The sequence below is a fragment of the Enoplosus armatus genome, chromosome 23, assembly GCF_043641665.1.
Source record: "Enoplosus armatus isolate fEnoArm2 chromosome 23, fEnoArm2.hap1, whole genome shotgun sequence".
NCBI classification, from domain to species: domain Eukaryota; kingdom Metazoa; phylum Chordata; class Actinopteri; order Centrarchiformes; family Enoplosidae; genus Enoplosus; species Enoplosus armatus.
Window position 1 is genome coordinate 11873355 of NC_092202.1, and position 17027 is coordinate 11890381.

Sequence of the window (17027 nt, forward strand, 5' to 3'; positions counted from 1 at the left end):
GTAATGTCGTACGTAAGCAATGTATTAATGTAAGAAAGTCGTCTGTCACATCATAATGGTTTTACTACTGCAAGCAAAATGTAAACCAATAATTTATAAATAAAAAAAAGTTAGCAGCAAAAAGTCCTAAAAGTTTATTAATCACTTAATCATTAATTAATTAATAATTGATCATTTAAATAGATATTTAGAAAAGCAGGCACCAGATCTCTGTTGCTACTAAAACTATGATGCAAAAGTGTGACTCCATTTTGTGTGTGTGTCCAGGCCTGGTCCAGGTGATGTGATAGACAATGCCTTGAGAACGTGTGATACTGAAGTGGGTAAGTATATCTCATTTCTATACTTTAATTTGGAAATCACATCCTATGTAAATGTTCTTCCTGTGTCATATGATTGCAAACAAAAAATACACCTCCATGTCTGTTTCTCTGTTGTTTAACTCTCTTCTGTCTCCTACAGGGCGCTGCACCCCCTCCATCAGGGAGCTGCGAGTTTCAGTGGGTCTGCGCCTCCTGTTGCCATGTGTCCAGCTGTCTCCCAGGCCCTGTAGCTGGGAGCATCCTCCCCACAGACTCACCAGGCAGCACCACTCCGACCTGGAGGTGACTGTCACAAAGGACAGCCTGGGGAAGTACATCTGCACATGCCAGGTACACAGGCAAAACATATAGAAACTCATAAGGGCTCACAGGAGCAAATTTAACCTAAATTTACATGGCTGATATGCAAATCTTAGTCTTTTCCCACTAATATTTTATTCTGTTTTCTTTTTATTTATAAAATATATGTTATTCTTGTTAACTGTCAGCTCAAAAAACGATCAAAACACCTCATCCTCTTATTCTTATTCTCTTGTTCTCTGTCATGTCGCTCTATTCCAGGAGGCGGGACCAGGTATCAGAGACCCCACCCCCTGCCGCAGAGCAGCCTATCAGCTGACACTAGAAGGCCCCAGTGCTGGAGGAAACGTGGCGACAGCAGGAGGCCGTCACGTCCTGGCCATCTACATCCTTTTCTTCTGCGGGGGCTTACTGTTAGGTGTGTTTCTCGTGTACTTCGTGACCCGTCGGCGCAGCATTGGCCGCCAGGGTCACCACCTGCCAGATAATTCGCTGTCGTCAGAGAAGGGACGCGACTTGCTGGGCTCCTCAGCCACGCCACAGTCCCCTAGCAGCGCCAGCCTGCTGTCCGAGGGATTCAGGCTGACGGAAAAACGTAACGGGACAGCCACCACGACCACGACTACAACTCTCCTCAGCAACCAGGGTAATGGTGGTCACATTGGCAACAGCTGCAGCGGCACCCTGATCCACAGCAACTCCAGCAATGGCCATGGGAATTCACTGTACGCCAACTGTAACACCAGTAGCAGCGGGCTGAAGTTTGCTGAAATTTTAGCTGCAGACATGCTGGATGGAAGGACGGGGGAGAGGGGGACGCCCGAAGGGGTAAAGAGGGAGTCGGTGGAGGGGGACGAGGTGGATGAGGGGCTGGGGGACGGGGTAGGGGAAGGGATAAAAGGACTAGAGGAGGAGTTGGCTAGCTTTCCTATGTTTAAATCACCAGCCCCACTGGCGCAGTGCGAAGAAAGTTCGATATGAAAAGCTCATATAAATATATTGATTGCATCATTTTGCATCCTCCAAACGAACTGTGAGTACGGCTGGTAGAGATGCAAAATGGCTGCTGCCAAATGCCTTTGAATGGGAGCTGTGGCATGAAGAGAGACTACAGAGATATATGAGATATATATTGAAAGTTTACGTCTAAGCATGTGAGAGAGGCGTGTGGACAGAAAACATATTAGAGTGTTGTGATTCACTCAGGATGAGAGCCACAGTGAAATAAATGTGTCGGATGTAAATATAAAATGTAAATATAAGCAGTCAGAACATGACTGTGGACATGGAGAGCAGAGCGTGATATCGCACAATTTAAATGTTACGAAGAATCAAAGATGAAATGTCTACATGTGTAGACATGGAAAAGCCATATTGTCTTTCTCCTTAACTTCTGTTGTTGTTTGCTCTCTCATTCTCTTCTCCTGATGGCACTGCAAAAGAAAAGTGCACTTTGAATCTCTCAGCACCTCCCTCTCTCTCACTATTTCTATTTCTCTCTCTGACACACCACTCAAATCCCAGACCTTGATGGGTCCAAAGGCACCAAAGGACTGCTGAGCCATAGACTGCCCAGTCAGACTGCAGCGGTCCTGGGTTTCAAACCGAGAGATGTCACTGTCAGAGACTAAAGAACCATAAATTCACTGCTGAGCCGTCAGATGGACTACAGTGACCATGACGGGGCTGTCCGTGCCTACACTGCCGCAGAGGTCAGGAGGGTGATAGAGTCGATGGTCACCTATCAGATCTGTGTCAGTGTGGAAAGCTCAAGATGCAAGTAACTGACAGCTGGCCAGATTTGTCACTGTTCACATTCACATCACTGAGACAGAAGGCAGATGATTTTCAAAGGATGTGAAATTCATCTCAGACAGAAAGCCACCTTCACCTCGTTTCGTGATTGTGGATTTAAACATGAAAGTGTATTGTTTTTGTCATGTTGTTTTGTAATAAAGCCTAAAAAAAAGTTGCTGTTAACCTGGTGTCACTCTTTCCCTACTGTCTGGTGAAAATCTGGATGTGGCTTATGCTTCTTTTACCTTCCCAGAAATGGACCAAACCTGTAAGTAGCTACGAGTGAGTGTGTGAGATATGAAATACATTGATAATACCCATATTTTGCCCACATGCACTTGTAGTTTAATCTCTGACCATACAGCTGATGCAGGAATAGTTCAATTATCACTGAAGTTTAGAAGTAGTTTGACATTTTGGGAAACACTTTTTTGCCAAGAGTAAGATGAGAGGATCGATACCACCCTGTACGATAAATATGGCACTACAGCCGGCAGCTGCTTTGCTTAGCTTAGCTTAGCTTAAAGACTACAGGTGGAATCAGCCTGGCTCTGTCCAAAGGTAACAACATCCACCCATCAGCACCTCTAAAGTTCACTAATTAGCCGTTTCCCGTATACAGACTTAATGAGTTGTCCAAATCATGACTTCATCTCAACCATCAAGCAGTTTGCCAGGCTTTCTGTAGCCAAACAGCCTGAAGTCCCCCTCGTAGAGCTCGTACAGCTTCCTCCTGTCCTCTTGGGGCACTTTTCTGAACCAGTCCAACACCGAACCAGGAGAAGTCATGTTTTCATAGGAAGGAGGGAATTTAATTTCGTCCTCCAGCTTTAAGATCATCATCAGCTGCTCATCCATCCAACAAAATCATACCTGAGAAGTAAAACAGGTGAAATATAGTTCAGTATAAACATTGAATTCATTGGTCATTTGTGGACGTTAATGGAGCATTCCAATAATTTTACACATCAAGATCAGCTTATCATCATCATGAGAAGTACCATTCAGCCTGTGAAAACAGTTTTACAGTCAATGTTTCTGGGTCTTGATGCATTATAGGAAGTCCAGGGATTTGGGAGCTTGACCCATCCTAGGGACTAAAAGTCAGGACATTTCGGCCTCTGCTGCATCTGTTTTTCCCCCTAACTTCATGAAAACGCACTTCTAAATCACTTTACTACTCCTTTAAAATGCTACAAGGAAAGTCACAAGTTGAAAAGTACCTCTAGAGTTATGTTGTTTGTAAATTCTGTCTAAAAGCTGTTTCAAAGCTTGCTCCACTGCACCAGAGTATGATTCTGCTGCTGAAATAATACATCCTGTAATTTTAATGCATTTTTTTGTTGTTTAAAGATATTGAGCATTAAAAAAAATAGAATCAGCCTGTAAAAATCCACCATGTGTGTATTTGTAGAATATTTCCTCCTCAGGTCAATAAACCCTCCAAATGTTCAGAAACAACACAGAGGACATGACCTTTTAAAAGCAAGAATGGCCTTACAGTATGAGGCAGGGGTGGCACAGGCGGTGCATCTGCCTCCAGTGGGGTTCAAAGGGCTGCTTCTTCTCTGTCTGCGGGTCCAGCAGGTACTGAATAAAGTTGTAAAACGAGGGTAGCACGCCGGATGCAAACGCCACGTCCACTGTCTGTGGTGGATCAGGCTGGTTGCCGTACAGGCGCAGAAAGTCCCGGGCAAAGTTTTGATAGTAGTACTCATTGTACCGCTGGAACTTGTCTCGGTAGGCGGAGATGAGACGGACAAATGGGTCCCGGACAAACAGGAACTTGGTGTAGTACTTCAGCTTTGCCTGTAGTCAACAAATAAGTATATATCAACCCTCTGTCACACCGTCTGATTGAATCAATTACTCTTACATGTCTGTTAGTACTGTTAGTGGGTACACTTTCTGCTTGTAACTTCACGGACACTCCTGATGTCATTGTATGAACTGACCTTCATCTCTGTTCTTGGGAAGCTGTTTAGGAGAGTGAGCTTGTTAGGGATGTGGACCAAGTCAGCAGATATGGACATGGGGTCATGATATGGCTCGCTCTGGTTCAGGACAAACATAACCCTCTTCCAGTTGGTACACGCCACCTGCGTAGATAAGAACAGGACTAAGTCTACGGCCATGCTAGCAGCTCTGTGATGGTGTACTCAGGCAAAGTAGACCTTTGCAACATACTGATGTTAAATGGGTGTAATGTTGACCAACTTAGATAAGCATTTTCTGACTGTCCACATTGTGTACTGTAAGTGTGTTTTTTTGTGTTCGTGCCTGACTGAAAGGAGCAAATACCAACAGCTTTCACTTGGACCAGGACCAGGACTACCCTTCGCGCTTGAAAAAAAAGGGCAGCCTTTTATAGTATCCACCCTTGGGTGCCACCACAAACAGGGGTTCTCATGAATGATCTATTCTACATATCAAAACGCAGCAAAACATTATATACATAATAACAAAATATCTACTCATCAGATTTATGAAATCTCAGTGAACCCATTTATAGTCTATACATCAAAACACACAACAGAACTAGCAAACATATACCTGACACTTAGAAATTCCTAAGAAAAGATACATCTGTCCTACATATTTACCACTATATAAACTTATTGAAGCTGTTCACTCTTCTTTTTTTTTTTTTCTCTTTTTGTGACCGGAAGGATAGTTGCTGCTTCATCCTCAAAGTTGTCAACATTGACACCACCATGGACGTATAAAGAGAACTGGATACAGTGTTGGAAGCAGAGCCCCGTTCATTGTTATGAAAGTTGCTCAGTGACAATTGAAGCCAAAAAGTTCAAAGTACAGCAGCGGATGTACTTTGAACGTGCCAGCTCAGAGCAATTTGTATTTGGGGTGCTACAGCTTACTTTATTTTAAAAATGTGCAACTCCAGCTGCTGCAGTGAATTCACAGCAGATGAGCGTCTTTACATGAGCCTACAGTACCTATTGTCTTGTGTTTGGATATCCTGTAGTGTTGCACCATTTGCACTCTTTAAAAACGTACACATGTGCCTGGTTGTAAAATGCATAACTGATCTGAACTCTGGGCTTATGTTTTATATTTTGGGATTGCAAACAAATTGTGTGTGTGTGTGTGTGTGTGTCACAATCCCGGCCTGTCAGCTTTCATTCTGAGTTCCCTGTTTTTATGTGCTTTACTTACCATGTTTCTTTGTGCTCCTAAGATCACCACTTCCTGGTTTACCAGCCTTCCTGCTCTGCCTGCTCCGTTTGCTTTTTTGCCTGCTACACCCTGGAGTGTTTCCGCCAGCCACGTCCATGCCAACCCTCTCCAACCCCCCCCCCCCCCCCAGAACTTTGCAATACATCTTTTTTTTACACTACTCCAACTTGTCTGAGCCTGTGCTTGGGTCCAACCTCACTGATCGTAACACAAAGAAGGCACCAGACACCAATAGTTCCCATGTATTGACTTTATTTGCTCAATTTCATGTGCAATAGTTGAATTTCATCATTTATCAACAACTAATGCATCTCTTCCCAATATTTATACAGCATATCTTAACAATACCCAAGTAATATATGCCAGAATGTAGAGTGAACATTGTGTGTATTCAGTTTTTGTAATTGCATGGAAACTGTGAAAATAAACCAACCAACCAAGAAAATCTGTCCTACATATTTACCACTATATAAACCTAGCTCCTTTGATAGGGGTTTCAAATCTTGATTGGTTCCAACTCTCACTGTCCAGAGTGTTTTTTTTTTTTGTAGTTTTGGCATTTGTTGTTTTCAGGGAAAATGCATTCTTTACTATGAACACCAGGGGTCAGTATTTGATCATACCAAATATTAAACCTGTTGACAGTGCAGAACACATTGACTTGTGTATGATGTCTTATTTGAATTATTCCTGTATGTGTCCTTTATGTATTAGTCAGGGACAGTGCACCTGAGTGTGTCCAGAATGTTTCACTTGTTGATTACAGTTAGACACATTACATTTATATCACACTTAATAAGAATGGCATGGTGATACAATCAATAGAATGAATAAAACAATTTACCAATGACAAAGTCCTCAGTCTGTTGACCCTCACACAACTTAAAGGTTACAAAACATGTGTCCCTTTGAATTGTCCACGTGATAACAAACTCTCTCTTTTCCTTCCCTTTCTTTTCTTTTCTCATCTTTTCTCGTCTTTTCATTTCTTTTCTTGTCTTTTAGTTGTGTATATATGTAGGCTTCAGTACATCAATCACACTCAACAGTGGAATTTAGGATGCAGTGATACGCATGATGTCAGCAGGCCTACTGTAACATCCTTGGTAGTTGAGTGTATGTGCACATACAGTTTGTAACCTGTATAGCAAGTATTTTGGAATAATGTAAAATGTATAATAAATTGTACTTTAAACAGTGAATGGTAGATTAAATACACTGTAGACTATTCAATCAATTGGTCACAATAAACTGACCTATCATCCTAATCACTGCCAGTCTATATCAGAGGAAAGCATCACTGCATACAAACTTATCAGCTAAATGACCACTTACTTTAATGAATGATAGGACCACATAGCACATCCATTCACCAGTCTTATCAAAAAAGGATGTACACACACACACACACACACACACACACACAGAAGGATGGAGATACAGACTGAGACCGTTCATTCTCTAACAATCAATCAGGGAAATTGGCAGACCCGTTGTGCTGCTACACCGGGGGTCCTGATTTCACAGCCAGCCTCCGTCACTACTGCGTCAGCACTGATGAGCTCAGCGTTACCGGTAAGGGGGGGGGGGGGGGGGGGGTTGAACAGAGGGTGAGAGAGAGACAGAGAAAACAAGGGGAGAGAGAGACAGAGAGAGAGGGAGAAGAAACGGGGTGTTGCCGCCTCCTAGACACACTCACGCATCACAGAGTAACAGCAGCAGGGTGAGGACAGAGCATCCCTCCATCGCTCTCTCTGGGAAAACAAGGCTGCTTTTTCTATTATTGAAGCCGTACACAAGCCTGTACATTATTAAACATAATCAAAGCCGAGATACTGCGGAGATACGCTGCAACCTCGACACCAGGAGAGCAGAGTTCGCCGGAGAAAAGGGAGCCCGGAGTGGAAGCGGACGGACCGTTTCAGCACCTTAGACAGCGACCATGGCTCCAATGGTGGCGGACGGAGGTCAGCTCGGTGAGTCCAAACTCTGACCGGCTCCATTCATTTAGCGGGGGACAGGCGCGGATGTGTGAGGCTGCTGGTGGTTCATCTTCAAGAAGTTACTCATTACGCGTGACTCACCGCAAAAGTGTTAGCGTCATTATTCGCCAGTGGCTAATTTGTTACTTTCTGATATAAAAAAATAATGACAGCACAGGTCCTTTAGAGAAGCCTATTGTATGAAAAAAAAAAAATACTGAAGTGAAAGTGAGTGGCTTTGTCCACTGTGTTGCCTAACCCTTTCACTCGATAAAACATCGTGTTTGGGGAGACTTCCAGCCTCCATTTTGCAGCTAGCTTAAGGGCGACAGCTAATTATCAGGAAAACTAACCAGTAGGGTGTGGTGACATGTTTTTGTTTTTTTTGTTTGTTTGTTTTTTACGATATTATTACTATTAACTAAGTTCATTTATTATTACAATTCGGCTTTGAGTAGTTGTTACTGTTGCACAGGTGAAGCCTGGAAAGCACCTGTTTGTTTTCTTCATTTCCTCTCGGTCCAGCAGCTCCCTCACCGCCCTCCCGTTGCCTCATCCATCTGTCTGTTGTTGTTGTTGTTGTTGTTGCCTTGTCCGCCCAGGACGTGAGGCTGAAATATTAATGAAAAGAAACGGGAGAAAACTGTATGTACAAGTGCTGTGAACTAACATCGAAATGAGCTTACTCGCTACCTCATTGCTCGCCCATGGATAAATCTCAATGAGAGGCAGTCCTTTCAGATGAGTGATACATTTTAAAGGATGCTTTGTCTACAGTTATTACGACAAAACTTTATATATATATATATATATATATATATATAGGCATAATAACCTCTAGAATAAAACCATAGGAGATACCAATCACATACAGGCCTATATGATCAGAAATGGCAGCAAATAAGTGAAGTGACTGTTAAGTCCTGTATGTCAATTTTAGAAAATAATTAGGAAAATACATATTGTTTACATATATTGTTTGCTGTGTGCATCAGTATCACCAAGGCAACAAGGCAGTTATATGGAAAATGTAAATAAATTATCTCAAATGTTGCAGTTCCCATTACTTGATGATCTAATACATATGAACTACAGTAGATTTGACCAGATGAAAAAGATTCAAAAGACATTGATTACCCCACCCACGCCACCCCCACCAACCTCTCTCTCTCTCTCTCTCTCTCTCTCTCTCTTTTTGTATGGGTGTTAACCGGAGTGCTTTTCCACTAGGCCGCCCTCTTAACTGCAGGAAATGGTCTGTGTCTCCCCCATTGAAATAGACCTATTAACTCTGACTGCATGAGAAGGCAGCATGATTGCTGTTGAGTCACAGTTCAACACCACAAAACAAAGAACTGAAGCATTCAGTGGCAAATATCCCTGTAATATGTCTCCATAGTCACCGTCATAGTGATACTATAGGAGACAAAAGTACCATTGACAGGAATTAGGACCCCAAAGTACCACTGCTGTTGGAAAGAAAGCATGATTGAAATGCACTGGCCATTTTCCTCACTAATTTTGAGCAAATCTTCTCCTGCTGTAGGAGGAATATAAATGAGTATAACACACGGCCTATCACACATTTCTGGGCCGTAGCGCCATTGTTGCTATCAGAGTGAGCCACCCTGCCTGTACAGTGGTGAGGAATAGGATGCTTTCCACAATGTTACATTTAATCTGTAAGAATCGGTTTTGTTATGTTACATGAGCTGCTGTTTTTTCTCTGTATCGACCAGAATGATCCTGACGTTTCCTTTTTAAAGTCTTGTCGTCATCAAAAAATCTTCCCTCGCCTCTTTACATTGTAGGTCTGCATATCATCGACTCCTCTCCAGTTATGATGTTGTTACTTCTCTATTTTTCTGCCTCTGTGGTCAGCCATTTTTATAAACTTGCCATCGAGAAATCAACCAGTCACGTGATGATGTTATGTAGGTTTCTCAGCAGTTCATTACTTCCACCAGCTGTTTCCTGTTTATTTACCGTAGCCATGTTTGGAATATGAAGAGAGTATTGATGGTACTTCATCGGGGTTGAACAGATTGCCTTGTTTTCATCTTCCTCTTAGTCAAGACTGCAGCCTGCGTCAGTCAGACACACAAAATGGATTCAATTGCCTCAGTACAATAATAAAATATGTTGAGGTTGCACAAGCTGAACACTTGTTTTATATGTGATTATTTTACTGTTGCTTGTGTTTGTTGGGGTGTGCAGTCAGACATTTTTAATGAAAGTTATTTTTCCCCTCTTCGCTCCTCTCTCTGTCCTCCTCCATAGTGGCAGTGCCAGTAGGTGTTGCTGTGGTGAGTGTCTTTGGCCTTGTCTTCACTGTGTCAGCCTTTGCTTGGATCTGTTGCCAGCGTAAAAACACCAAATCCCAGAAGACACCTCCCTACAAGTTTGTGCACATGCTCAAAGGGGTCGACATCTACCCGGAGAGCCTCAGTGGCAAGAAGAAGTTCGCTGCGCCTGCCACCACGACAATCAATGACACCAGCAAAACTGACGTTAACGGAAACTGCCACACTGCGTCGCTAATGAGTCCGACCGGCACCAGTAAACTGGCCTCAAGTCCAAACGATTCCAGACTGGCTCTGCATCTGGATCTGGAGAAGCGGGATCTGAATGGAAACTTCACCACCAAACCGTTTCATCACCACCACCAGAAGGTGCGGAGCTCCCCAGACCTGGAGCTGCCCTCTCCACATGCAGGGTTCACCCAACCTGGGGTGATTGACCGCCGTGACCTCCCTTCACCATCCAGCACCCTCTCAAGCCAGGCGCCCACCCCGGCTGTGGACAAGCCCCAGGGAGAGGAACGGGAAGGTGGGCTAGGGACCCTCCACTTCTCCCTGGAGTACCAGCCAGAGAAGAAGGCATTCATTGTCCATATCAAGGTACTGTATGTGTTTAGGTGTATGTGTCTTTACATTCAGTTTTTTGACAGAAATTTGAATAAAAATGGTTTCACACAGTCTTGACTGATTGATTTTACTTTTTGTTCCAGGAAGCCCATGGCCTGACCCCAACTGATGAGCAGTCGCTGACCTCTGACCCTTATATCAAGCTGACCCTGTTGCCGGAGAAAAAGCATCGGGTGAAGACCAGAGTCCTGAGGAAGACTCTGGACCCTGCCTTTGACGAGACCTTCAGCTTCTACGGGATCCCGCTGGCGCGAGTGTCGGAGTTGGCCCTTCACTTCATGGTGCTGAGCTTTGATAGGTTCTCCCGTGATGAGGTCATCGGAGAGACCCTTGTACCCTTGTCTGGGATCGACTTAACAGAGGGGCGTGTCCTGATGAGCCGAGAGATCATCAAGAGGAATATCAAGGTAAGATCTGGAACAATTGGGATGTCTCATCCCTTTAAATTCTTGATTTATATTTGGTTTTATTAGTTTTCTTTGAGTGCTATCGTAATTAGATTTATGGCACATCAAATATCTTTAAATGATTTCACAGCATGTAACACACTATATTTATTTTATATAACAAACAGTTCCTCAAACAAAAATCACGAAATCACTTCAAATTCCAAAACTGTTCCAATAGTGACTCATCATTTCCCTCATTATGAACACTGGTGCTCGTCCCTGAAAGCACTGCAACAGGGAGGTTCTTCCACTATTACAATATTAATCAGTATATAAATCAATTTCCTCCTGAAATCCATTTACTTATTAATATATAATGACATTTAAATCATGGAGCTTTCTCTAACTCACCTAACTACAAATTAATCATATTATGTTTCTTGAAACACGGCAAATCTTTCACACTGCTTTCAAGTGTTCATTTAACTCTAATGGCATAATCTGCATCTTTAATGAAAGTTATCAATGTGGATTTCAATAATATATTTTGCAAATGCATTGAAGCAATTTACTTTCGTCTGTAGTTAGGCAGAAAATGGTTAATGTTGAATAAAGCCAGTGGAGAAAGCAGATAGGAAGTGTATCCCTCTGTGGAGACAGAGACAAGATCTGTTGCACCATTATGGATTTGAAAGCTGATACTGAGGCCTGGTGTTGTTCTTAAATGGACTGCTGTGAGTTTGGATACGTTTTTTGCTTTTTGCAGTTCATTATCTTTTTCTTTTACTAAATTCACGAAGATTATTCTGAAATCCTGAAAATATGTCATTTAAGTGATCAATGCATTTAACAGCTGGAATAAATGATGATGATATGACATGTTTCCTGTCAGAATACCTGCCACTTAGTAAACAAGGCTTAGACCAGCAATAATCTGAATTATGGTATTTATGATATTAATTAGTGTATAATTTAGTGAAGATCTTCATAGCCAAACAGCATCAGAGAATTAAAACAGTAATGCAGGGATGGCCGATTTGAAAGGGAATAGGCTACCACATGGACGTTTTTACATTCCCAGTAGTGTATTGAATAGATAGAGTGATATCCACACCACACCGTTATCGATATGTGGGCTAGTGGTCAATAGAGTTCTGCTCCAGATTGCCTGTTCCAAATGTGAGGACCACAAATGTACTGTAGCTCATTTCCAGTAGGGCGTTTTCCCTTTTAGAGGAATGCTATGTACTGTAGTATCAGCACCAGTTGTTGAGGTGTGGGCTGAGATAGTGTGCCAGATATATATATTTCCTGAAAATACATTCAGTGTGCTGGTGAATTTAAAGGATGGAGTGTAAGATGATATCTCTATTCTTATCACAGGTCTGTGGTCTAGTATTCAGCAGTGCTCTATAGATGGGGTTGGCTGTACATTTGCAGGTGGAATGTGAGATGATATCAATGTAATTAAAGATATAATATTGTGCTCTGCAGAGCTCTGATAAAATGGAAGTACTGAGCCAACCAAGTGGGAGTGGATATGTTCACGCACATCTGTCCCTTCCTAGGAGAAATGTGAGCTATCTGTAAGATTTTTAAAGATCTCTGATACGATATCGTACTCCAGAGAAGGGCTGGGAAATGCGACTCAGATTCTGAGAAATCTAAAAGGTTTCATTCCCTCTCAGCAGAGCTCCCTCTGCATTTTTTATCATCAAGAGGATAATATTTCTTAAACTATGCTGAGACTAACCATATTTTTCAATTCCATTTCTCATTGGGGTCCCGGGAGAGACAGGCCTGCTATATGGAGGAGTCTGCTGTGTCTTTTTTGGTGCAATCAATCAAAAATGTGTTTTAGAATCCTTGATATCGCTTTGCAGCAGGATTCTTCTGTTGAATTTGATGTTGGCAAGTGAAAACTATAGTTATTTGCTTTTCTTTATTTAAAGAGAACATATTGGCACTAGTTGTTCTACATTAGAAAGAGAATCCTGTTATGTGCAAATACATGCAAATACAAATTTATTCATAATTACATCCAGTATTTCATATCTCCATGTGGTTATGTGTATGACATGCAATGAGACTTGTTTTAAAATGAATTCTCTCAGTATGAGCCGTCGATATCGTTCCCTCTGACTAGGAGCATCCCTTTGCAAACAGGGTGGTGGCTCTCTTTGTCTGCATGGCATAGATTTTGTCTCACTGCTTTGTGCGGGTACTTGTGTGTGTGTATGTGTGTGTATGCATGTGTAAGCGCACAGCAGTTCATGGAATCGATATAGCACATTATAAGCAGCGTAGGCATCACGCTGTTAGGCAACAAAAACAATAGAATAGAGTAAAATATCTTTTTAATGTTTATAATGATAATATGAAATAATAAATGTACAATGTTCCCAGAGGAGTGATATAGAAATCGGCGGCACACCTGCATTTGTGTTTCCAGAGACCTAAACATCAGGTCAAGGGTAGAAGTTGTCTGTGGCTGTGTGCTACTTCTCATTGCCATGGCAACCATGAGCTGAGGCATGACATCCTGTTAGGTGTGATCACAGCATCCAAGGCATCAACTCTCTTGGGTGTGGACACAGACGTGGACGTGTGTGTGTTTTCCACAAATTGTAGAACAGTAATGCAGCGAAAGCAGTAATGAGGAGCTGATTAGGGAGCTTCTCACTTACACGTTTGTCCTAGTTAAGAAATGATAACACACCCCCTAAGCTGGTGATGATTATTTAGTTGACAGCCATTTAATCGTCTGACATTTGCAGTACAAGCAGCAGCAGGTTTCAGCACAACATTGTTGATAATAGCCAATTATGTGCTATTAAGTTATTTGTATTTACATAGATTTGTCAATTGCCACACCCTAAAACATCTTACTGAATATGCCTTCATTTGTCCATTTTACCTAGTAAACCTTGTGTGATAAAAGATGTGAATACAGGAGGCAATGGTTTTGGCCTTACTCAACAATACATTACCACTGTATTAACAACAATATATTAGGACAGAGCTCTTCTTTGCATACAGCCTCTGAGTTGGTTGAGGTTGAGTGGAAGGTTCTCTGGAAGCTGAAGTCTGAACGTCTCTTCTTCTCCTTCTCCTTTTCACACCTGCCATCTCTTCTTGCATCACCTTTTTGTTTTATTTTTCTGTTCCTACTCTGTCCCCCCACCACCTCTCACCCATTCACCCCTCCCCCGTCTCCCCACAGAAGTCCTCAGGCCGAGGCGAGTTACTGCTCTCCCTGTGTTACCAGTCCACCACCAACACTCTGACCGTGGTCGTCCTCAAAGCTCGCCACCTGCCCAAGGCTGAAAACAATGGACCTACAGGTACACACAGTTTTAGCTGAATGTTTCAAGACACAATCCATGGCATCGCTGCTTACACAGACCAACACAAATGCATGTGTACATGAACGTCCTTCACGTAACAATAAACAGAAGAGACCGAAATCCTTTTGCTCTTCCAGCCCAGACTACTTTGGATGCTGTGATAGTTGCCATAATGACAACGCCACCGCACTAAAGTAATCTGATCAGGATGTGATAGAGAGCACTTTAGTGACAAGCACGCACACACACACACACACACACACACACACACACAGTGTGTTTGCACAGGCAGCCTCTTTTGTCCTCATCACTAACATCCATCATTTCCACTCTATTGATTGCTGTATTGATCTGGCTCAGGAATAATATGCCACTCTGTAGCCGCTGCAGGGATGGATATTCACCATGCCTTTTTTTTTTGCTTCTGTCCTGACTTTGTTCTTCTGCTCTTGTCATTCTCCTTGTGTAGATCCGTACGTCAAGGTGAACATGTACCAAGGGAAGAAGCGCGTGTGCAAGAAGAAGACCCACGTGAAGAAGTGCTCCCCCAACCCGGTCTTCAATGAGCTCTTTGTCTTTGATCTGCCCTCCGAAGAGGGCCTGAGGGACACCAGCGTGGAGCTGCTGCTGATGGACTCAGACACAAGCAACTCGCGCTGCCCTAACACCGTCCTCGGGCGCCTGGTGCTGGGGACATCGGTGGCGGGCACCCCCGGCGAGCACTGGAGAGAGATCTGCGACCACCCGCGTCGCCAGATTGCCAAGTGGCACGCCATGTCGGAGGATTAGAATGCCGGGGTCCTGGTGGATTCTGTCGTCCATATCCGATCTGGTCCGACCACGAGAGGGATGGAATGAGAATGGGCGGATTTAACATCCCGCTAGCCAGTACCCATTGGACTTTTGGTGAAGGCGGGTGGGAAACAAGGGGGAGGGGACTTTGATGTTGTGGGGAGGGCCATTTGAAGCGATGTCATCATTCAATCAATCATTCAATCACTTATCTTTGAAGTTATTGGGGTTCAGCGGGGGAGGGCGGGGCATGACAAAGGGAACCTCATAGCTTTGAATGATCCCAAAGACTGTCACTGAAAATCACCTGGTAACATGCAACATCATCTCCATGGCAACAATCAATTGTCACTGTAACCGTGTGCAGTGCAGAATGTCTTAAATGTCGCTATTACTCTTCTTCTTTTCTTCCTCTTCTCCTTCTTCTTCTCTTTCTTCAGCTCTTCCTCCTATAGATAGTAACCTAGTCCATCGTATGAAAACCAGAATGAACCACATCTGACAACGCTGTAAAAAATGTGGATTATTAAAGTTTATTTTATAACGACAATGTTTTTCTTCATAAAGATGTAGATTGTTTTTATTTATGTTTTTGTTTTGTACTCTTATAGTTGATTTGTTGAACATGTTTTGTAAGTATAAGTGGTATTTCATATATCATTACTTAAGTACAAGAAAGCCTAAATTAGGTGGTTTGAGAAAAGACTGAGACTGAGTGCATTGGGGACAGTTAACTGTGGATGCATTTGTGTGTGTGTGTGTGTGTGTGTGTGTGTGTGTTTCGATATGAGAGCGCTTGTGCTGATGCGACTGTGTGTGTGTGTGTGTGTGTGTGTGTGTGTGTGTGTGTGTGTTAGCTCTGAAGGGTTGTGAGCCACATAATGTTTACTGTAGGTGTTGTGTCCCCCTTACTGTGAGCACAAAGACAGCTGAAGTGTAAATGTATGTACCTTACTATAAAATATGGCAAGTTCTGAGAAAAAATTGAGTTTGTAGTCTTTATTTCACGGATCAGTGAAGTTAATTGTGTGAGTGTGTCTGTGTCTGTGTGTACATTATTACCACTAAGAGCCTTTTAGCTCTTTTGGGATTTGGGAAGTTATGGTTGAGCTCAGTTTTTGTTTTATATTGTCACAAATGACAGCTTCATTCCACAGAAAATCACTCATAAGATCGCTCTGTCCAAAGTAAAAGGCTCTTCTAAAATTATAATACTACAGTACATAGTATGTGCATGGGTGTGTGTGTGGGTCCTCACCTCCAGCACCCTGGGGATGACATCATCAGGCCCCTTTCCAAGTCTGATGATGTAATAACTGCTTAGTGGCTAAGTGCCCCAGGATGAAGTCATCATGTCTGAATTTAATATCAGCTAAGTGGTTCGGTGAGGGAGGAAAGCTGGCTCAGCATGCTTCCCCCCCTCACACACATTTCTTTCTTTCTTTCTTTCTTTCTTTCTTTCTTTCTTTCATGAAAATACAGATTAAAAAGCTCTTTACAACTCCTCTTCATATTCTGCCTCTGTTCTCCCTCTTTCCTCTGTTGTCTAATCTTACACTGAGTTACATCATGTGTTTGGTGGTGAAGCCTCTGGAGAAGGAGGATGTTCTGTCACTCTGCTCTTCCTCTGAGGTTCTGACCTGCGAGGTCGATCTCTGAGGCTGGTTTCTATTTTAAACCCCTGCTGTCATCTTTGAGGCAATAAAATGGACCTGCGCAACGTGCAGCATCACTACCACCCCCATGTTCCTCACCTCCTCTGGCTAACCAATTACAATTAATTCAATTAAGCCAGTAAATGCTGATGCTCCAATGTGACAACTTATTGTCCTGTATATGTACAGTGATTTGTTCAAGGACATTTTGGCAGACTGGAAAGGTGAACATCTCTCATCTCTGAAGGCAGAATAGTTTTACTGGTTGTGTTGAACCTAATTATGCAGTTTTAAAGAGCCACTGCTGCTGTTTTCAG

The 17027-nt window shown here is 42.8% G+C and overlaps 2 protein-coding genes and 1 pseudogene across 2 annotated transcripts in view; 2 read left to right on the plus strand and 1 right to left on the minus strand.

Annotated features, from left to right (window-relative positions):
- The window catches only part of sema4f (sema domain, immunoglobulin domain (Ig), transmembrane domain (TM) and short cytoplasmic domain, (semaphorin) 4F), a 50431-nt gene extending 47851 nt beyond the window's left edge, over positions 1-2580 (plus strand). The window contains exons 13-15 of the mRNA XM_070929914.1: positions 268-323; positions 463-653; positions 885-2580. Coding sequence (XP_070786015.1) covers positions 268-323; positions 463-653; positions 885-1604 — 967 coding nt within the window. The 3' untranslated portion in view covers positions 1605-2580. The remainder of the gene's footprint in view (positions 1-267; positions 324-462; positions 654-884) is intronic.
- A 205-nt stretch (positions 2581-2785) lies between these two features.
- LOC139306295 (carbohydrate sulfotransferase 12-like) lies at positions 2786-4555 on the minus strand (annotated as a pseudogene).
- Positions 4556-7560: 3005 nt separating this feature from the next.
- On the plus strand, positions 7561-15052 carry syt4 (synaptotagmin IV). The gene is made up of 5 exons (XM_070930079.1): positions 7561-7594; positions 9881-10500; positions 10611-10934; positions 14140-14260; positions 14733-15052. The coding sequence occupies exons 1-5, from the start codon at positions 7561-7563 to the stop codon at positions 15050-15052; spliced, it is 1419 nt and encodes a 472-aa protein (XP_070786180.1).
- Positions 15053-17027: the final 1975 nt, after the last annotated feature.